Below are 22,112 nucleotides of genomic sequence, written 5' to 3'. Positions count from 1 at the left end.
AAAAATAAAATAAAATGACATAAAAAATTTATATGTTTGAATATAATAAAACAGAAAAAAGAAAAAAAGAATTTATTTCTTGTGGCTCTTTTTTTTTTTTTTTTTTTCTTATTTTTTTAACATTTATAATTTATTCTTGATATTTTATCTTTTTTGAATTTTGTTTAGTGAACTGAACATCGTTTATATATAAGAAAAATTAAGTAATGTACACATGAATCGTTTGTACACACATATGTACATGTAATATATATATATATATATATTTTTTTTTTGTAAGGATATTGCTAATTTTCAATTTTTTTATTATTAAAACCTTATATGATCTTTTAAATTTTCGTTTGCATTTTACTGTGTAGACTTGCAACGAAATATTGTTTTTTATTTTCGCAATTTTTTAAAATTAAGGGATGCACAATACAGAGAGCTCTTATTTCTAGGTAGAAATAAAGGAGGTTTATTTTTTTACGAATTGTAGTAGGTATTATATATATAAATTTGTATAAGTATGCATGTATTATGCGTATATGTGTATATATATATGTATATATATATATTCTCGATATACATAAACAACCGCTTTACACTTTTGAGAAAGTTGGAAAATCTCAATTTTTGAGGTACCATTGTACTCTACTTTTAGATGTTATTATATTATGTCTAATATATATATATATTAAATAATGAAATTTTTAAAAGCTGAGGAGTTATTTTCTATAAATGAAGAGGGAAAAGGCAAAGGAAATGCACTATTAATAACCGTTAACCTGCTATTGTTGTTTTCCATGCTTTTGTATGGTGTAAATTATATACTAATGAAATATTTTATATTGATAAATGGATCGATTTATATTTTTATTATTTTAAGAACAGTTCTTACCATGCCACTCATGATTTACATATGCATATCTCAAAAATCGGAACCTAAAAAAAAAAAATTATTGCATGATATGAATATAACAGGACAAAAAGAAAGTACTGCGCAGGGAGAGTTAGGATTAAAAGTGGAAAATGAGGAGTTTGAAAAGACCTACAACAATAAGCACAAGGACAGTAATAGTAACGATAAAAAAAAAAAAAAGAAAAAGAAGAAAAACAACAATAAAAATAATGGCGATGAAAGTAACAACTTGATGGACTCTGGTTACGGCAATGACAAGGACGATAAATGTAACGATGCATATGAAACTCGGCTCAATATAGAAAGTGCAGGTATTAACTATTTAGGCAGATTATTTAAAAATGATGAGAAATTAATACCCAAAATTGCCTATATGCCAATAATTATATTATCAGTAACAGGGGCTATAAGGCAGGCTATAGTAATAATAGCGTTGCAATATACAGATTCTCATAATGTTGCTATAATTCAACCAACTATCCCAATTTTTACAGCCATATTGTCCTATTATATGAAAATAGAAGAGATGAACTATATAACATTTGTGTCCATATTTTTATCATTTTTTGGTTTAGCTATAACAGCTGAGATATGGAATCTAGGTACATTTGATTTTGGTTTTCTATTATTATTAGCTGTACCTGTAACCAAGGGGTTACAAGTTATATATATTAATATAAGTACTAGATATGTAAGTAACGATATAATACTATTTGCTCAAATGGCAGTGTTATTTTTAATAACCTTACCATTTGGAATATTAGGTGAAATTTTTATTAATAAAAATTATAATGTTGTAAGAGAAATATATGATTTAACTACTAACCAATTTCTTTGTATTCTTTATTCAACTATTGCTATTATATTTGTTTGCTGGAAAATTCAAATTATTGCTTTAAATCATTTAACACCAATAACTGTTTCGTTATATCAGTCTTTTCAGCCCTGTTTTACTTTCATATTAGCAAAGCTTTTACTAAATGAAACTATAAATTATAACAAGTACATAGGAACTCTTTTCATTATTATATCCTTGTTTTTGTATCAGTACGGTTGCAGCAAGCGTGTAAAGGTGTAACCCTTCCATGGATACACATATGGATATTTACACATACATACGTGTATATACATATATATATGTAAACGTATGCATATATAGATGTATACGCACACATGGACATATATATATATATATATATACACGCGCGTGTGTGTTTCCCCCTTTATTGTTTTTATACCAAGCATACAAGGTGGCGCACTGTCACATGTTTTATTGTTCTTTTTTTATTCCTTTTAGTTATTTAGTTTTTTTTGATACATATTTTTAAAAATTATATACATTTTAAGAAGATTATTATTTTATTTTGAGTTATATTATAGTATTTTATTTTATTTTTTTTACATGTACTTGTCAATTCTATTTAGTATATATGATGAATTTATATTTTCATCAATTATAATTTAAAAAGACGAAAGAAGGAAAATACAAACAACTAAATATAATTTGAATTGCAATAATATATCAGGGTCAGGCTTTATTTTTATCTTGTAGAACCCTTGCTTGCTTTTTTTTTTTTTTTTTTTTTTTTTTATTCTTCTATGGTCGTTCATTATTCTTTATTCTTTGCCCTTTCTCCGTTTCTATTTGCCCCCTGTCCTATTTGCTTTTTTTTTTTTTTTTTTTTTTGAATTAAAAAATTTAAATATAACTATATATGAAGCATATATATATGTGGTACACATTTTAGAAAAAAACAGAGAGTAACGAAATTGTAAATATAAGGTATAAAATACCATAATAAAATTAAAAAAAAAAAAAATGAAGAAAGAAAGAATATTAGTATGTTCTAACTTTTAATCTTAAATTCATATAAAAATTTTATAAAAAGATATTATTACACGTTCCACAAAATACCAAATGATGATACATTTTTTTAATGCAAATCATTTTTCTAAGTTCCATCTCCACCTTATATGTTTCTTCATTTTATTAAATCTGGAAGGTGGTTGACAATGTAGTTTTACTCGTCCAGCAAGGTGTATTTCACTCATTAATTTTTCTACCATTGAATTCATCTCCTTGTAGCTCTTATTTTCAAATAATGGGGAACATAAAATTCCATAAAAGTGCATATCATGAACATGATGACCCATTGTATAATCTTGCTTAATATGAAAACATATTGGTTTTAACTTTTCATATATCACTTTTTTAATGTTCATTAAATTAGGGCAATCTGGAGAAGCAAATTTATGGGCGTACTTTTTACTTATTAAATTAAAATTATATGTTTTTATAATCATATTTAATAAAACTTTTATAAAATATCTCTCGGTTTTATTTAGTAAATTGTAGGGGAGCGTGGGACCTGTATAATATAAAAATATGTTTTTCCTTTCACGATATGGAAAGCAAGTAAATGGGACTATATATATACATGCATAAATACATATAACGTGTATACATATTATACATATATCATGAAGGCATATATACATATATATATACATTTACACGTTTACGGCCTGCTGATTTGAAATCCATCACTTGCTTAAATTACATATCTTTATTGCTCTACAGTTCCCACTAATTCGCGCAAAAAGTTTCCATAATTTCCTAGTGGTTTTATTTTTTTCTTAAATGTACAGTTAATTTTTTTACGAACTCACAGGGATATTTTTCCCTCTATAGCTTATTATCAATATAACGAAGATTTTAAAATATTTTTTTTTTTTTTTTTTTTTTTTTCTTATTTATATGATACAATTATATATCTTGTTCTATAATTATTTCATAAATTTTTTTGACGTTATTAAATTAATTTTTCCCATGATTTGTCGATTCTTGTACTACATGTTCCTTCCTTCTGCATGTATGTATGTATGTATGTACAGAAAATTCTATTATGTTAGATTGTTCTTTACACAATTCTGCGGGTGCACACAAAAGAAGAAATAACTTGCTATACAAAAAAAATACACCTTAATTTAAAAATGCTAGATTTCAAAATAAGCACAGATCTCTTTACCATTTCATAATGTTCAGATATAATTATTTAAATTTAGTTATGATTCACTTGGAATGATTACATAATTATTATTTCTTTTTTATGTAAATGTAAATACAATAACAGTAATTTTATACGCGCCTAAATAAAATTTTCATAAAAGGTATAAATTCGGAGTTTATCCGTATGATTATCAAGGATTATTATTAAAAAAGGAAAGACCAAAAATTATGCATTACGAATAATAACTAAAAACATATAACGAAATAAAAAATAGGGGTGTTATATTTAAGTAACGGTAGGAAAGTTCTTCCAGATGTGTACATAATCACCCTCCCCCCAAAAAAAAAAAAAAAAAAAAAGAAACGATAAAAAAGAAATGATAAAAAAGAAACGATAAAAAAGAAATGATAAAAAAGAAATGATAAAAAAGAAACGATAAAAAAGAAATGATAAAAAAGAAACGATAAAAAAGAAATGATAAAAAAGAAACGATAAAAAAAGAAAAAAAAAATTATAGGACACACGAAATAATACATAAATTAATAAACACGAAATCCATAATGCACGTCCGTACGAATAAGTATATTCATAATAAACAGAAACACATGAACTTTCGTTTTCACTTTCCCCTTCTCTACATCTTAATTTTACGAATTTTTGATCTTTCTGTTCGCTGTTTTTCTCATTTCCGTGTTGAGAATTTTTTTCCTCATAACAATTCTTTTTGGAGTGACTTCAATTTCTTCGTCGTCCTGAATAAATGAAAGGGCATATTCAATAGTTATTTGTTTGTGGTTTATTCGGATGGTTTCTTCATGCCCTTTATTTCTCAAATGCTGTACCGGTTTTATCTTAACAGCATTCATTTCAATATCATTACTTAAGAAGTGTTCACCAATTATCATACCTTCATACGTGGGGAAATTTTCATTGACAAATAAAAAACCTTTTAATTGAATGGGATCTAATGAAAAGGCAGTGGTTGTTCCATTTGATGAAGATATGATAACTCCATTTCTATCACCTTTAAAAGATGTTTGCTTTTTTTTATATTCCTTTAGTTCAGAATTAATTATGGAAGTACCTTTACTTATATCACGCAAATAAGATCTCATGCCAAAAAAATTTCTAGATGGACATATACACTTAATAAAAGTGTTATCATTATCATTTACAATATCTATAATTTCGGCTTTTCTAGTATTTAATTTTTCAATTACATTTGAACTCATCAAAGATGGAATTGTAATATGAAATTCTTCAATTGGCTCTAATAAATTTCCTTTTTCATCTTTAGTATATACAACATTTGGTGAAGATATTGTCATTTCGTAACCTTCTCTTCTTAACTTTTCAATTAGAATACCTAATTGTAATTCTCCTCTCCCTTTTACTTCGTAGCTATCTTTTTTTTCAGACTCATTAATTTCTATAGCTACATTTATGGCCGCTTCTTTTTTAAGTCTATTTCCAATGGATGACAGCGTAATATGCTTTCCGTCCTTACCTGTTAGAGGACTTGTATTTTGAGAAATTTTTAAGCAAAGTACAGGTGGGTCTATAGGTCTAGCTTTTAAACTAGGAACCTTTTCATTAGATGATAAAGTATCATTAACTGAAGGTATGATTCCTTTCGAAAAGGAAATATTTACAATATCTCCAGCACTAGCAGAAATAACATTTTCTATTTTTCTTCCTTTCATATAAAATATATTTTTTATTACGCAATTTCCTCTTATTTTATTTTCTTCATTTTTCACAATTATTGTATCTCCTTTTTTTATAACTCCGCTATATATTTTCCCTGTGACTGTTACACCTACCCCTTCTTGGTGATCTATAAGGCTTACAAGCAGACTGAAGGGCTCCTTCATAATTTCGCTCCTCCGTTTGCTGTCCTCATCAACATCGTTACTACAACTGTTAATGCACGTGCTTCCTTCACTGTTGATTACGCCGTTGATGTTGCAATTGATCTCATCGCTTTTAACCTGTGTATCTACTTCCGCTTTTGTGTTACCATCAGAATGGTCAGGGGGCACAATGGACGATGTAAGTGGGGCATCAAAGTAATCTATAATTTTTTTAAATATAACTAGGACGTTATTATGTTCACATTTATTTTGTTTTGCGTCATCAAAGTTATCGGTACACCATCCATTTTTTGCTGATGCATAAAGAATAGGATAATTCATTAATTCATCAGGTGCATTGAGATCTGCAAATAAATCGAATATTTCATTTTCAATTTCTTCTTTTTTTTTAATATTACTTGGCTTATCAAATTTATTCATAATTACAATAATTTTACATTTCGGATTCAACAATGATTTTTTCAATACAAATTTTGTTTGATTTTTAGGGCCTTCCACTACATCAATAATTAAACATACCCCATCAATTAAATTTAAAACTCTTTCTACTTCTCCACCAAAATCTGAATGTCCAGGTGTATCAACAATATTAAAAAAGTAATCACCATATTTTATTCTTGTCACTTTTGACATTATAGTAATACCTCTCTCTTTTTCTAAATCATTATGATCCATTACTCTATCATTAATTTGTTCTTCTCCTCCTTGCCTTAATAATTTATCAACAAGAGTTGTCTTTCCATGATCTACGTGTGCAATAATAGCTACATTTCTAATCTTTTGTGGGTTTATAATATTTAATTTTTTATTTGTCGAGAAAAACAGATTGCTATTTAAATATAACACGGTCTTTCGTGCGTATATGTGTGTTATATCAACATTTTTCTTCGATTTTTTTTTATTTCCTCCCATGAATTTCAAACTGTAAGAGGGCCAGCTGTAGTAATTTCTTCTTTTATTAAACATATATTTATATTCATTTGCATTATTATCAATAATAGCACTAAAAACGGAGAAACCATGCCTATCTCTTCTTTTTATCCCTTTTACATTGCTCACAATAAATTGGCTAATCATACTTTTGCCTACGCAATTGTTGTAGTCTCTCATAAAGCAGTGCATATTTTTATGTGCTTACGTTCATTATCTTGTTGCTCTCCTAGAAGAATTCGCACTGCGTACTGACATATACTTGTCCATATAATTGTGCCACGTATATATATATATATGTATGTATTATTCAGTCGTTCAAATTTTCATACGATGGTGCATATACACATACGTACATACATTCCTCACACATATACGCCTCTACAAAATGTTCCGACTGTGAGCAGTGGTAATATATACTATTATATTAAAAAGAAACGAAAAAATCAAAGTAGGTATAACTAACAAAATAAGAATATATCAGATAATCAAATCTTTTATCTGTGTAGTATTTAATTAAACTTCATTAAATTTTTAACAGTTCTGCATGATACTTCATTATCATAATTATATGCATTGGGCTCCTCTTTTTATTGTACTTAACCATAATCATCAAACGGTTACATCAAATAAAGCAGTGTTTTTCTTATTAAAACATTTTTCTTTGTTAAAAGAACGAAGAAGTTCATTCTTTTGTCCTCAGCTCCTCATAAAATAAATGCGCATAAGTTTGTTATTTTACATATGAAATAGTAGGTGACAAATATATTCTATGTTATAAATATTTAACGCGATAATTTTTAGGTGTAATACTGAACTGCATATCTTTCTTTTTTTTTTTTTTTTACAAACATTGCTTTTTGTACTGGTGCTTTCCTTATTTTACCCAACATTCTTTTATTTTCTTTTATTATATTTTATCGTATTTTATTATATTATACGATATTTTTTCATATTTTATTATATTTTATTTGTTCTTTTTTTTTTTTTTGCAAAGATTATTTTTTACTATACTGCATATATATATATATGTAAATATATGTTTGTGCTATAATTACTGTTTCCCATACCAGTTTCCCCCTTCAAATGCTAATCCATTTTATTTTTTTTCTTCCATCCTCACACAAAATTTGAGTTTTTCCCCCTTTAATAAACACACCTATTTAATCGTTACAAGGGAATATTTTGAGTTTTAAGTTATATTCCTTTATTCAAGAATTAATAGTTTATAAAACGTATATGCATATACATGTATACATATACAATTACACATTTATGCAAATAAACTGCCAGAAGTTATCTTGTACGGTAAAGGCCTTGTTTTAAAATGTGGAAAGCGGCGAATGTTTCATACACAAGGTATGCTTCGGAAATGGCTGACATTTTAAGGAGGTAAAAAGAAAGAAAAGGAGAGAAGAAAAATAAGAAAAGAAAGAAAAAGGAAAAGAAAAGAAATTGAAGCTTGCATGTGGAAAATGATGGAAAAAATATTCTCTCTATATTTTTTTATAAAAAATATTTTACACAAAACCAGTTCTTCACACAAGACTACAATAATTGTGCCAACCAGTCCATGTATTATTATACACTATTTTTTTCTTGCTGTGTTTTCCTTTTTTAAGATGCTTAAAAGATCCATATGCAGATATAGCTTTAGAGAGAAGTAAAATGCATTTAAGAGAAACAATTTACAAAGATGGAAAACCAATTAGTCAAGGTAATAGCTCGATGCAAAAAAAAAAATAAATACAAAGATGTGTTTGCTTACAAATAAACAAAAAAAAAAAAAAAAAGAAGACATTTATTTTTGTATCATTTTGTGGAAGCCTTTACGCCTCTTATACTGAAACCAGCGAAATTTCACCAGTGATTACACATATATATATATATATATATATATATTTAATTATTTATTTAATTATTTACATATTTATTTTTTCCCATCTTAACAGAACTACACGATGAGTTTCAAAAGGCATTCAAAAATTTATATGGCGGTAAAGAATAATGCAAAGATCGAAGGGCATAAAAAATAGTATAATATGGGACCAGTATAAAAGTTAATATTAAAAAAAATAAAATATATAGTAATTTATATTTATCATCGAAGTGGTAAATTTATTGTTTTTATAATTCGTAACTTATAAATTAATATAGGGCATAGCAGCATAGCGTATGTATGTATATATATATATATTCTTTTACATACATATGGGAGATTACATTTAAGATTATCAGTAGGAAGCGTGCATACTTTAATACATGCATATTTAGAAAAATACTTGCTACCATTTTACACTACTCGTTTCTGCGTGATACACCTATTATTTTAATCCCTTTTCTTAAAAAAAAAAAATTAAATTAAGTAAAAATGTGTAACAAAATAAAATATTCTTTATATATAACCTATTAAGAATGCAGGAGGTTTTGAAAACAATTTGGGGTTTTCAAAAATATGTAATAGTAACTCATGCACATATTTAGAACAGAACGAAAATGCAAACATATAATATTCACATTATTCATTATTTTGTTTACATGTATAAATATATATGTATACTTATGTTTGTATAAATGTATACGTATGAGTATTATAAGCGCGCAGAAGAATATAAGCTTTTTCAAATATATGTGAACGCTTGTATTTTTTTTTTTTTTTTATTGTTGATGTATGTACACAACTTCACAAAAAACACTCAAACAACAATCTTAAATAAGGGAATAAAATAAAAAAAAAATAAAAGACAGAAAATAAGACAGAGACATAAAGAACAAAAATTATAAAAACATTATCTCTAAATTAATTTACATATTATGAAAGTGCATTATGAAAAAAATATTTTGAATAATAACTTAGTAATTTAGAAGTTTACCGTTTAACAGTTTATCCGTTTAGCAGTTTATCCGTTTAGCAGTTTATCCGTTTAGCCGTTTATCCGTTTAGCAGTTTAGCCCCTTAACCGTTTAGTCCCTTAACTGTTTAGGCAATTAACCGTTTAGCAGTTTAGCCACTTAACTGCTTAGCAGTTTAAAAAGTAGCTTGAAACAAATACAGAGTGCATACATTCACATATAATACGTACATATATAATAGTTGCAGACATACATACGTATATTTATTTATACTAGAGCGTACGCAAAGATGCATAAGAAGGTTGTGGCAGTATTATTCTTTGCACTTGTGAATATAATTTGTGCGGAATCAAAAAATGTCTTTTCATCATTTTTGTCTTATCTTAATTCAAAAATAAATTATAAAAATGAAATATCGAAAGTAATTCAAATGGGTAACACTTTGGCTTGTATAGTTGATAATGAAAATTCGTATTATAACGAATGTTCATGTACTTTTAAAAAGTTAACAAATTTCGAAAAAAAGTGCTCATCAAATTTTAAAAAAAATCAAGAAGAAGCAAAAAAATGTTCTGAGGGTCGTTGTGAAATATGTTGTAATTTAGTTAATTCAAAAAATACTTCAAATTCTATACTAGACTATGAATTGTTTTGTAAAAAGAAATGTAACAAGTCTAATATCATTTTGGATTTGAGTCAAGAGGATTATAAGTTAGCATTTAAAAAATTAATTGAATTTATTCGTATTTTTTTTCCATCAAATGTTTTAAATGTTTATCCTATTCAAAAAAGAAGTTCTCCTAATTATACTAATAAACAATTACAGACAAGTACGAAAAAAAAAAAAAAAAATTAAAATGAATAAACAAACAAATAGATAAACATATAAATAATATACCTTAAATCATGAAAAATTAAAACAAAGTTGTAAATAAGGTACCAAAGAAATTGTCATAGCATTTTTCACAATTTACATTTAATCTTTAATATTTGTTTTTTCTCTCTTTTGTTATAGAATATCAAAAAATAAAGGAAGACCTAAATGAAGAATCAAAAATGGTACTAGCATAAGCCCACATGTGCATATAAGTCTACATTGTGTATTTTCATCTCCTTCCCTCTCTCTCTCTCTCTCTCTCTCTTTCTCTTTCTCTATTATATACTTATGTACGCAACAAAAGAACTCAGGATATTCATAAAAAGGGAAATTAAATTTTATAAAAAAAAAAAAATATTTTATAAGGCTATTATGTGCAGTTACATAAAACGAGGGAGAAAATAACAAACTCATGCTTATTTACATAAGTGTTCGTATGGATATACATGCATACACATACGTCTATATCTTCCCATAAATAAGTGTATATATATATAAATGTATGTATATATACATGAAAGGAAGTATGTTTATTCGTTTTATGCATGCTTTTCCCTTTTTGTTATTTTTTATTAAATTAATTTGTTTATAGCAGGGAATATTTTTGCACTAATTCTTTTTAAACCTTTTAGACAAATATGGAAAATATGGATGGAATAAATTCATTAACAGTTGATGGATCGGAGGAGCTCTTTTCACCATACGATGAATATTAATTTTTTGTTGTCGTCTTTATCTTATGTCTTTCTTTTTCGAGTAACTTTTTAAATTTTAGCTTAGTCTTCATTTTTCCTATTATCACTATATAGACTTTATTTCTCTCGTAATATTGCGTTACTTTGTATCATTTTGTGCACCTTTATGTTATGATGTGCTATTTTGTGGTCCTTTGTTCTATTTTGCGCTATACTGTGTTATTTTTTTTTTATTTTTTTTTTTTTTTTGAATAACATGCTTATTATTTCTAACTTTATTTAAAAATAAAATTCTTTTTTTCCCTAAACGATTGAAGGGTTACTTAAATGATATACACTTCAAGTGTGCATTTTTTTTTTTTTTTTTTTGCAGATAAAAAAAATTGGTATATTTTAAATTGTTTCCATTGTATTTTAGTTTTATATAAAAGTATTTTAAGCATGCACAGAAAGAGGACGATTAAATTAATTCATCCTTATATGTGTATACATATATATATATGTGGGTATTTATGCGTATATATATATATATATATATGTTGGTATATATGTGTGTGGTTATACATATATATGTGGGTATATATGCGTGGGGATATACATATATATGTGGGTATATATGCGTGGGGATATATATATACATTCACGAATATTTCCTTTTAAGCGCAAAAATGCTGTAGTCAGCAACTACGCTCGTGTTTGAAAGAATAAGAAAAATTTTGTTTTCATAAGATAAACTAAAAAAAAAAAAAAAAACGCAAAAGAAAAATTAATAACTCGTAGATATAAGACATTCAGTAAGAGTTTACCTCTTATGAATGAATAACTGTGAACGTGAATTAATTATATTGTTTTGAGTTAATCTCCCTTATGTACGATGTTGTTACATTTACGAAATAACGTAAATGATATTATTTTAAAATAAAAATTTATGTACATACATGTATTTGTGCATACGTAAATATATTAATGCACTATCTTTTTTTTTTTTTTTTTTTCTATTTTACATTTAAAAAATCTTTTATTGTATAACACTTTTAATGAATATTTTAAAGACTAATTTATATTTTTTTACATTTGAAATTTCGTTTTAGCTGTAGTTGTAGTTTAGTTTGTTCATGTCTGTCTATATAATACCGTAGTATTTTTGTTTTCCTTCTTTTTGTTAATTTCGTATATATTTTTAAAATTATTTTTGTTATATTTCGATCTTTATTTTTAACTTTGTTATATTTTGTTATTTTTTTACTTCATTTTGTTATATTTTGCTTTCTTTTCTTTTATTTCCATTTATTTTGCTCCTATTTATTTTACTTCTTTTTTCCTATTTATGTATATATATATATATATATTTTTTTTTTTTTTTTTTCTCGTGTGTATATATGTATATGTAACGCATTACAAGTACAGAGCATGCCTTTGAAAAAAACGCCTTTTTCATTTATTTCTGACACAATTTCGAATATAAAAAATGAAAAGAGGAAATGCGAAACGGATTCATTAAAGAGAATAAATTCGTATGAGCATATTAAAGAATTAAAAGTACCCGAATTAGGTAATTTTAAAATAGTCCGGGTTTTGTTAAAAGGGTTATCAAGTACATTATGTTTATGTCAGTGGAATATTGACTGTAGAAAAACTTTGGTTCTTTGTAATTATGTAAAGTATATAAATAATGATATAGTAAGTTGGAATATAAAAATAGATGAAACAAATAAAACAGACTTAGATAGCTGCAGCATAAAAACAGAGAACAGTATAAATATTTCTTCAACTAAAGAAATATCATACACAGAAAGAATGTTAGGTTGTTACAGAAATGGTAGGAAGCAAAGCGACAACCGTGCGAGTGAAGCAGAAATTTGTAATTATGAGTATATAGGAATGGCTAATTTTTTTACAAATGATAATGAAAGAACAAATGAAGACGACAAGGGAGACTACAAGGATGACTATAGTTGGCATGGTGGTAAAGATAATCATTCAAGTAATAACAATTCAAATGGAAGCAACAATGCTGATACAAGCAACTATGTCGGTGCAAGTAGCCATGTAGATGCAAATAGTCAAGTCGGTGGAAATGGTAATATGAACGATTATCGCATTGATGATGGGTATAGCGATAGCCTCTACCTTGATAGAAGCAATAGCAGTGATGAATACAAAATATTTCATTTGGTTCTTAAAATAAAACATAAAAGATTATACTATAAAAAAAGGGATATTGATGAACTAAGAGAAGAAATAGAAATACATAAAAAATTAAAACATAGTAATATTTTACAAATGATATTAAGTGCAGAAGATGAGAATGATATTTGGGTGTTTTTAGAATATTCTTCCATTGGGGATTTATATTCATATGTAGGTTTCAATATATTACAAGAAAAAGAAGTTAAAATAATTGTAAGCCAAATTTTATTTGCTTTATACTATCTTCATATTAAAGGAATAATACACTGTGATATTAAACCACAGAACATATTGCTCTTTCAGATAGAAGAATCAATCTTACATGATTCTGATGTTTTATCGGATCTAGAAATGCCACATCATAGTACTATGTGTAAAAAACTAAACTTTAAGAAATTGGTTAGTTCGATAAATGAAAATACAGCAAATAGTCCAAACAGTAATACTTTTAAAAGTATCATAAAAATAGGAGACTTCGGATTATCAGTAAAGTGTGCATTTGATCAATTTTATCCTTACAGAGGAATTAAAGGAAGTTATGGTTTTATTGCTCCTGAGTTGTTTCAAGTTTGTTTTAAAATTTTACATAAAATAAAAAAATTGCAATATTGAAAATAATGCTCATTAGCCTTTTTTGCAAATAACGAAATTGTATTCATTTATATCATTTGAAAATGGATCCACATTTTTTCTTTTTCTCTCTTTTTTTTTTTTTAATTTGTGAAGGAATGCAATTTCAATAACAAAATAGATATGTGGGCATTAGGAATAATTATCTACGTCCTCCTAGGAGGATACAAACCCTTTTATCCTTGTTCTAAATTTGAGGTGAAGAAGGAAAATAAAATCGGATTTACGAAATTATTTTTATTTTTTTTTATTTTATTACTAAAGTATTTGCGCTAAGTTGTTAGAAGTTATTATATATATTTTTTATCGAAATGTAATATCTGCCAGTACGCAATAATAGCGAACGTTCAGAATGTTACATGCGTGTGTATAATACATGTTTGTATATCTATGTGTATTAGGTATGTATATGCGTGTGTGTGTGTGTGTGGGGGGTGATCATGTATACATATTCGCATCAATGTATTTTTTTTTTAAAGGAAAAAGTGACATTCCACGAAAGATATTGGTTTAACATATCGCCAGAAGCTAAGAATTTTATTCAGTCACTATTACAAATTAACCCATCGAAAAGGCTGAATGTGATTGAAGCTATAGACCACCCATGGTAACAATGCCCAGACAAACACATATGTTCATTTATACATATTTATGTAAATATATATATATATATATATATATATATATATATATGTATGTTCATATATTCATATACATATTTATGTGTATATACGTTAATTCTATAGGATAAAGAATTATTTTATCAGCACGTAGGATCAAATATAGAACAAGAAATAAACTTATAACAAACTACTCCATAAAGTAATATTCTATTATTTTATGCTCCAAACCAGAGAGAGGCTAACGTTTTATTACGTCCACAAAAAAAAAAAAAATAAAATAAAAAAAATAAATAAAAAAAAGAAAATAAAAAAAAAAATAATAAAATAAAAGGTTGCAATAAAGGTAAATATCAAGGTATGATAGAATGATCAAGCAAACTTGTGAACAGTTCAAGAGATTTCTCCTTTTTCCATTTTTTCATCTTTTCCACTTTTGTTATTTTTTAGCAGTTTTTCCTTTTTTTTTTTACTTTTTCCCATTTTTTTCTTATCTTTTCTTATGTCCTCATATTTTTTATCATACTTTTAAATTAACAACTTATCATTTGTTTAATGTAAATTTTCGGTATTATTAGAAAAACATTTACATGTTTATTATTTCATAAAATGAGAAGAAAGAAATGCATTTAAAATTTTTTTTCACAACTTTTGGCATAATTGGCTTTAACACATTAAATCTTATTTCTAGTACTATTATATTTGTATCTTATTCCCTATAAAAATTGTTATTTTTTTTTATTTTTTCCAAATATTTGTTGTATAAAATAAATAATGGAGAAATTTAGCAGGTGACGTCATAATGTATGTACATGGTTATACTGAATATATATGCATGTACATATTTTTTATATATCTATTATACATTAAATGCTCTTCTTCTACTTGGAAATATTTGCGTAAGAAAAAATTAAAAAAATTTTTTTTTGGTATGTCTATCAAGGACTCTAAGACAATTAAATGAAATTACTCATAAGTGAAAATATCTCAAAATTCTCTATAATAAGGGGGATGAGGTCCAAAAAAATGTTTTGTCATAAAATTTATTGCACCAGCACATAAAAATGTAAAAGGTTATAAAACACGGAAAATCAGGTAAACAAATGTACATATATGTATACATTTACGTACTTATATGTATATACTCATAAATATTTTTAAATTAACCTCATTTTTTTATTGTTTTAACGTATTATTTAAAAATACTTTTTTTTTTTTTTTTTTTTTTCCTTTGTATATTCAATTTTATGATATGTTGTAGGCACATGTTTGTTTGCTTGCTTTCTTTTTGTAGTCAAGAAAAACTTTTTAACATTCATTTATTTTTATCTTAAGAAATTTTATGTATAATGAGTAATGCGTAAACAATTAATGATATATATATGTATATATGTATGTATATATGTATGTACGTATGCATGTATGTTTGTATTTTTTTTATTTTTTTTATTTTGGCATGTTATTACTGTAATCTGTGTTTTTGTTACATGAACACAGAGTATTTTTATAATTAGTAAATTTTTTGTCTAGGGTATTTGTAAAAAATTGTTTCTCATTACACTTTTGTAATTATGCTGTAGTTAAAGCATAATTGTCTTGTAATTCTTTTTTTAATTTTTCAAACGTGAAATTTTATTATATTTTATTTTATCTTTTTTATTTTATTTTTTAAATAAATGACTCATAGTAACACCTCGGTATTTTTGTTTACTGTGCAAGGCATATTGGCGTCGCTGACATGTGGGCTATGCTGTTTTATATATGCCTATTGTTGTAATAGTAAACACCTTAAAAGTGATACTAATAATAAAGAGGAAAGGGGCAATAAAAGAAGTATTTCTAAGTTAAGTTCAGACAGTTATGATTGTTCTACCTTTAAAAAGAGTAAAGTGCAAACGAAAAAGAAAACTGAAAAGGAGAAGTTAAGCGAATTAATAAATAACAAGGCAAATGAATATAATGCTATTTCATTAGAAAAAAAGTTAAATTGTATGGAGGATGGTATATCAAATGCAAAATTATTAAAAAAGGGTACTACTGATGAATGTAGCGCAAATGGTAGCAGCGAAAACAGTCATTGTATTAAAGCTGATCAAGAAGTACACCAAGAAAACCGTTACAACAAAGGAGCTAGCAAAATGATGACTCATTGTGCACAGATGATAAATAGTAACAAAGGGATATATAACAAAACTGTATTAAATGCAAGCAACAGGAATGATAGTAGTAACAGAAGTAATAGTAGTAATATTAATAGTAGTAATATTAATAGTAGTAGTATTAATAGTAGTAATATTAATAGTAGTAATATTAATAGTAGTAATAGTAATAGTAGTAATAGTAATAGTAGTAATAGTAATAATAATGGTAATAGTGGAAGTATAGGTAGAAGTAGTAGTAACAGTAGTAGTAGTAATAAGGAGTTTTTTTCAAGGAGAAGGAAAAACGATCTTGAAGAATATTATGACCTAAATGAATTAATGAACAAATACGAAAATAAGAGTAGTGCATACATGGAAGGCAGTAACAGTAATAATATAGCTCCAATAATTTACAATGAAGACAGACAAAAATATTTAAGCAATAATAACAATACCACCCATAATATCTGCTCACACGAAAGAGCATTATTCACTCGTGGTAATAACATAAACAAAAATACTATACCATTTGATGAGAATAGAAATACCTTTAATAAACATAAGAAGGATAGTTACATTACAAATAGAGATTATAAAAAGGGGAATAAAAATAATTCTACAAATATTGTTTTTAGCAATGTTTGTACAAGAACTAAAGGAGAAAAAAGTAACAACATTACTGTTAATAATACCACTGCAGGCGATTATAAATCAAAATGGAACAGTCTTCAAAGTGATGAAGAAAGAGCTATCAATCAAAATATGGAAAAAACAAACTATAATAAGGCAATTTTTAAAGAGGAAAAGTTATATATTAAAAAGGAGGAGGAAAATACTACAAATATGACAAATGAATTAATGGCTGATCATTACAATGATATTATAACAAAACCAAATAAAAAAAAAAGCGGACATAGAAATAATTTTTATAATTCACGAAAGGAATATAAATATTATGTAAATGATTGTGAGAATTATGAAGATAAAGAAAAGGAAATAAATTCTATGCAAAGAAAACAAATGAATAATTTCATCTCCCCAAATAAACTAAATTACGCATATGCTCAGTCTTCTAATTTAATATTAACAAAATATGATGAAAACACTCTTTTGAAAAATTATGAAAATATATTTGATTCGCTTGACAGAAATATGTCTATCAATAGGGAAGTTAACAATTTAGAAAATAGCGCGAACATAGCTACAACATGTACCAACATAAATAGTCGAAATTTATCAAAACGCGAAATTGAAAGGTCGAGGAAGCTTCCCATATATGACACCTATTCCAGTTCTAGTCATACGCTAGATAGTAGCACCTCCTTCAGCCGAAACAGAAACGGAAGTAACCAAAATGTTCTCATAGAAGAAACGGCAGTAGTACCAGCATATGGAGCAATAAATATGCCTCTATACCCATGCGAAAGGCACATGCATAATCTTGGCATGTGCATCGATAGTAGCAACAATAGAACTAATCATAGCAGCAATCATAGCAGCAATCATAACAGCAATCATAACAGCAATTATAGCAGCAATCATAGCAGCAATCATAACAGCAATCATAACAGCAATCATAGTAGCAGTCATAGCAGCAGTCATAGCAGTAACAACGGCGATGGCAACATTTGTAGGGTTCCAAGCACTGGTAGTTATTACGAAAGCAAAAACAACAACTCTAATGACACATTTCAAATTAAGGACATAATGGCAAGTGATCAAATACACAGCAATTTTGTAAATTTTGATAAATCTAAAAAGATTCCAAAAAATAAATTATTTTATAATTCTAATATGGAAAGTTTGTTAAAAGCAAAAAGAGAAACTTCCTTATCTTTAGGACATTTGAAAAATGAAAAAAATTTTTGTTTATCAAGAGAAAAAATATCCAAAAAAGATAATAAAAGGGAAAGACAAAGTAATAAAAACAGTATGATGTTTTATAGTGTACCGGAGCAAAAACATTTTAGCAGTTACAATAGTAATAGTATCACTACTAACACTGCTTGTGATATAATTAATGGTAATATGAATATCTGTGTGAATAATAATAGATTTAATAAGATTGATACTAATCACTTGAACGGTGGAAGTGACCGTATAAATTACTCCTCTTTAGAAATGGTGCAAGGAGGGAAATTCGAAAAAAAAAAAAAAAAAAAATTTTATAACCATTCTTTTGAGCATTTACTAGAACGGCCACTAGAGCGACAACTTGGACCGTCATTCAAAAGGTCATTAGAACATTCACTTGAGCGACCGTCGAGAATCGGAAGAAACGAAATATATGAAGAAGAAGAAGAACAACAACAAGAAGAAGGAGGTAGAGAAAAAAATAGAAATGCAGATAATTACTCATCGTGCTCAAGCCTCTTAAAAAATTGTGATAATGGAAAACCATTAATGCAGAAACAACAGTTAGATGATTGTACATGCTTATCAGAGTATACGTACGAAAATTATTCTTTTCATCCTTTAGAAAAAATAAACTGTAGTAATGAAAATTACACGAATTCAAATAAATATGAATATTGTGGAATATGTCCTCCTGTTAATAATATCATCCCATTACGCAACTCTCATAGAACATTCGAAGATATATCAATAAATAAATGTAAGCGAAAGGAAAATAAAACAATGAAAACAAAAAGTGAATATTGTGATGACATGTTTTTATTAACGGATGATAACCTTGATTATTACAACATATGGAGAGAAAAAATACAAAAAAATAATATCAATAAAACGAATTATAAAAGTAACAAACAAACAATGTTAGAATCATTTAACAGTATTACGAATAGGGGTGAACAAAAATTACAGTTCAACAAATATAACGAATACACGCATGCACCTTCAGTTACTTACAATGCATGGGCAGAAGTTAGAGAGGGGGAAAAAGAACGCAATAAAATGAAAAGAACTACTACTACTACTGCTGCTGCCAATGGTACTACTACTGCTGCTGCCAATGGTACTACTACTACTGCTGCCAATGGTACTACTACTACTGCTGCCAATGGTACTACTACTGCTGCTGCCAATGGTACTACTACTACTGCTGCCAATGGTACTACTACTTCTGCTATTACTGCTACATACATGTCTGGAGGCGAAGAAGAATCTAGTGCATTCGTACACAAAAAAGAGACCGAAGAAGAATTTAAAAAAAAAAAAAAAAAAAAAAAAGATAAATTGAATGGGTACAAAAATAATAAAGAAATTAAAGACATTATATATGCATATCTACAAAATTCAAAAAATGAATATAATATGACAAATATGAATAACTCCGAAATGTTAATAGAAAAAATGGTAAATAAATACGGCAGTCAAGTGAATTTACATAAAGATACATATACAAAAGAAAACAAAGAAAGCAAAAAGGCATCAAGTAAAAGTACACCTCATAACTGTTTTAAGGAAAATTTAGAGAACATTAGAACAACAAAGGAAAAAGTAGATAATGATGAAGCGTTTACAGAAATAGAAAAAATGAAAAAAAAAAAAAATAGATCTGTTCCAATAAAAAAAATGGAGAATAATTGTGAACAAAATTTTATTCAACATATGCAAGAATCAGGAAGTAGGAAATCTAATAAAAACATGAGTTCTTCATCTGAAAATGAAAATAAAAATAACAGTATATACTTGAAAAATGAAAAAGAAGAAAGTAAACTTTGTATTGTGAAAAAAGAACATCAAAACAATATCGATATGATGAACCAAACTGTTAGAAGAAGCGCTAGGATGAAAAGTAAAACATATAAAAAAAAAAAAAAAAATTTTGATATTGACACATACAGTAAATATTCAAGTGCGGAAAGAAAAAATAAAAAATTAAAAAATGCGGAAGAAAAGGTGAATAACAAGATAAATATTAAAAAAGAAGGAATGATAGATAAAAACCAAAAAATTCCAAACTTACAAAAGGTGCAAAAAATGGAAAAACAAATTATGTCCAAGACACTACCGATGGAGCTAAAAATACTTAAGGATAAAGACGTTTTAAGTGAAAAATACAAATTAAATGTATTGGTACAAAAAAAGCAAAATTTTGATGAATACAGATGTGCTTCAGGATTTGTGAATTTTTTAATAGAACACATTCAAGAAAAAACAAAAAAGGAAGAAAAAGAAAATTTTGACGATTTATTGAAATTTGTATTAAAATTAATAAGCATCTATAAAATTAAAACAATAGATTTCATAGAAGCTTTTCTAATTCTTGAAACAATTAACCTAACTGTCCTTAGAGAGAACCCCATTGAAGAATGGGTTTTAGTTACATTTCATTTTCTAAAAGGAAATATGATAAACCAGAATCTAAAATTCATAATTAATTCGTTGAAATTAGATAATGTAATAATCAGTAATGTAACAGCATCTTTTTATATGAACAAAAAACCTATTAAAATGACGGAAACAATTACTAACAGGGTTCTTACCATATTATCAAAAGTAGTAAGAAGAAGATCTTCAAGAATTAAAATATTTAATAGCTTAAATGGTGAACATAAATCTAAAGAGGCACATGAAGAGGTTGAACTGTTGGGTTCTTGCTGGCAGCCAGTTAATGTAGACGGAACACCTGAAAAATGAAGAAAAAAAAAAGAAAAAAAAAATACATTAGAGGAAAAACAAATAAAATACAAACCATTAATGTGAAAAAAAGAAAAAAATCGATAAAATAGGTAAACCAAGAAATCTTCGGAAAAAGTATATTTAAAATGAATATTGAAAAAATATTATTGTTTTTGATACCACTTCCTTTCTCTCCAGTAGTGTGCGTAATTAAACAATGAGTCATCATACATGTGTATATAGGATTAATTAGAATTTCAAAAAAAGTTAAGAAACGTTGAGTCAGAGTATTCCCACCCCTGTCAAAACTGTACGTTATATTTATTACACTTATTAGACTTATTACACTTATTAGACTTATTACACTTATTAGACTTATTACACTTATTAGACTTATTACACGTGTTACACTTATTATACATATTGTTTTACTTTCCCTTTTTTTTTCTCCTCTTTTTCTTCTTTTTTTTTCACACCCTCTCCCTCTTTGTAAATAAATATAATAAATCGAAGCAAAAAATGTGCAAGAACGAATAAAGCGCTACGTCAGTTTGCTGCTTAATTTTCGCTTTACATTTTAAATTCTATTCATGTCTAGTTTGTGCTAAGCAGATATTCTGTTCAGCTATATTTTTTGCAAAAAAAAAATTGAAAACTTGTCTAATTTTTTTTTTTTTTTTTTTTTTTCATATTAACATTAATAACATTTTAACGTATTTCCGTAATTATTTACATACGCAATATTATTTAAAATGTTGACATAATTTTCAAATGTTCCTACAGTAATGTGAACTAAGAGAAATTTT

The 22,112-nt window shown here is 26.6% G+C and overlaps 7 protein-coding genes across 7 annotated transcripts; 5 read left to right on the top strand and 2 right to left on the bottom strand.

Moving 5' to 3' along the window:
• Positions 1-683: 683 nt before the first annotated feature.
• On the top strand, positions 684-1,979 carry DMT1 (drug/metabolite transporter, putative; the record flags this gene model as incomplete). The annotated part of the gene is made up of 1 exon (XM_029007970.1): positions 684-1,979. The coding sequence occupies one exon, from the start codon at positions 684-686 to the stop codon at positions 1,977-1,979; it is 1,296 nt and encodes a 431-aa protein (XP_028864306.1).
• An 866-nt stretch (positions 1,980-2,845) lies between these two features.
• Positions 2,846-3,205, bottom strand: PmUG01_14040700 (conserved Plasmodium protein, unknown function; the record flags this gene model as incomplete). The annotated part of the gene is made up of 1 exon (XM_029007969.1): positions 2,846-3,205. The coding sequence occupies one exon, from the start codon at positions 3,203-3,205 to the stop codon at positions 2,846-2,848; it is 360 nt and encodes a 119-aa protein (XP_028864305.1).
• Positions 3,206-4,559: 1,354 nt separating this feature from the next.
• Positions 4,560-6,908, bottom strand: PmUG01_14040600 (GTP-binding translation elongation factor tu family protein, putative; the record flags this gene model as incomplete). Its single annotated transcript, XM_029007968.1, has 1 exon — positions 4,560-6,908. One exon carries the CDS (start codon positions 6,906-6,908, stop codon positions 4,560-4,562), a length of 2,349 nt encoding a protein of 782 aa, XP_028864304.1.
• A 1,135-nt stretch (positions 6,909-8,043) lies between these two features.
• On the top strand, positions 8,044-8,724 carry PmUG01_14040500 (mitochondrial ATP synthase F1, epsilon subunit, putative; the record flags this gene model as incomplete). Its single annotated transcript, XM_029007967.1, has 3 exons — positions 8,044-8,108; positions 8,339-8,433; positions 8,669-8,724. The coding sequence occupies 3 exons, from the start codon at positions 8,044-8,046 to the stop codon at positions 8,722-8,724; spliced, it is 216 nt and encodes a 71-aa protein (XP_028864303.1).
• A 1,134-nt stretch (positions 8,725-9,858) lies between these two features.
• On the top strand, positions 9,859-11,162 carry PSOP20 (secreted ookinete protein, putative; the record flags this gene model as incomplete). Its single annotated transcript, XM_029007965.1, has 3 exons — positions 9,859-10,399; positions 10,585-10,628; positions 11,079-11,162. 3 exons carry the CDS (start codon positions 9,859-9,861, stop codon positions 11,160-11,162), a joined length of 669 nt encoding a protein of 222 aa, XP_028864302.1.
• Positions 11,163-12,551: 1,389 nt separating this feature from the next.
• Positions 12,552-14,735, top strand: PmUG01_14040300 (calcium-dependent protein kinase 3, putative; the record flags this gene model as incomplete). The annotated part of the gene is made up of 4 exons (XM_029007964.1): positions 12,552-13,898; positions 14,058-14,159; positions 14,441-14,568; positions 14,708-14,735. 4 exons carry the CDS (start codon positions 12,552-12,554, stop codon positions 14,733-14,735), a joined length of 1,605 nt encoding a protein of 534 aa, XP_028864301.1.
• A 1,522-nt stretch (positions 14,736-16,257) lies between these two features.
• On the top strand, positions 16,258-21,324 carry PmUG01_14040200 (conserved Plasmodium protein, unknown function; the record flags this gene model as incomplete). The annotated part of the gene is made up of 1 exon (XM_029007963.1): positions 16,258-21,324. The coding sequence occupies one exon, from the start codon at positions 16,258-16,260 to the stop codon at positions 21,322-21,324; it is 5,067 nt and encodes a 1,688-aa protein (XP_028864300.1).
• Positions 21,325-22,112: the final 788 nt, after the last annotated feature.

The sequence above is a fragment of the Plasmodium malariae genome, assembly GCF_900090045.1.
Source record: "Plasmodium malariae genome assembly, chromosome: 14".
NCBI classification, from domain to species: domain Eukaryota; phylum Apicomplexa; class Aconoidasida; order Haemosporida; family Plasmodiidae; genus Plasmodium; species Plasmodium malariae.
The sequence above is the reverse complement of the archived record's forward strand: the minus strand, read 5'-3'. Positions and strand labels throughout refer to the sequence as shown.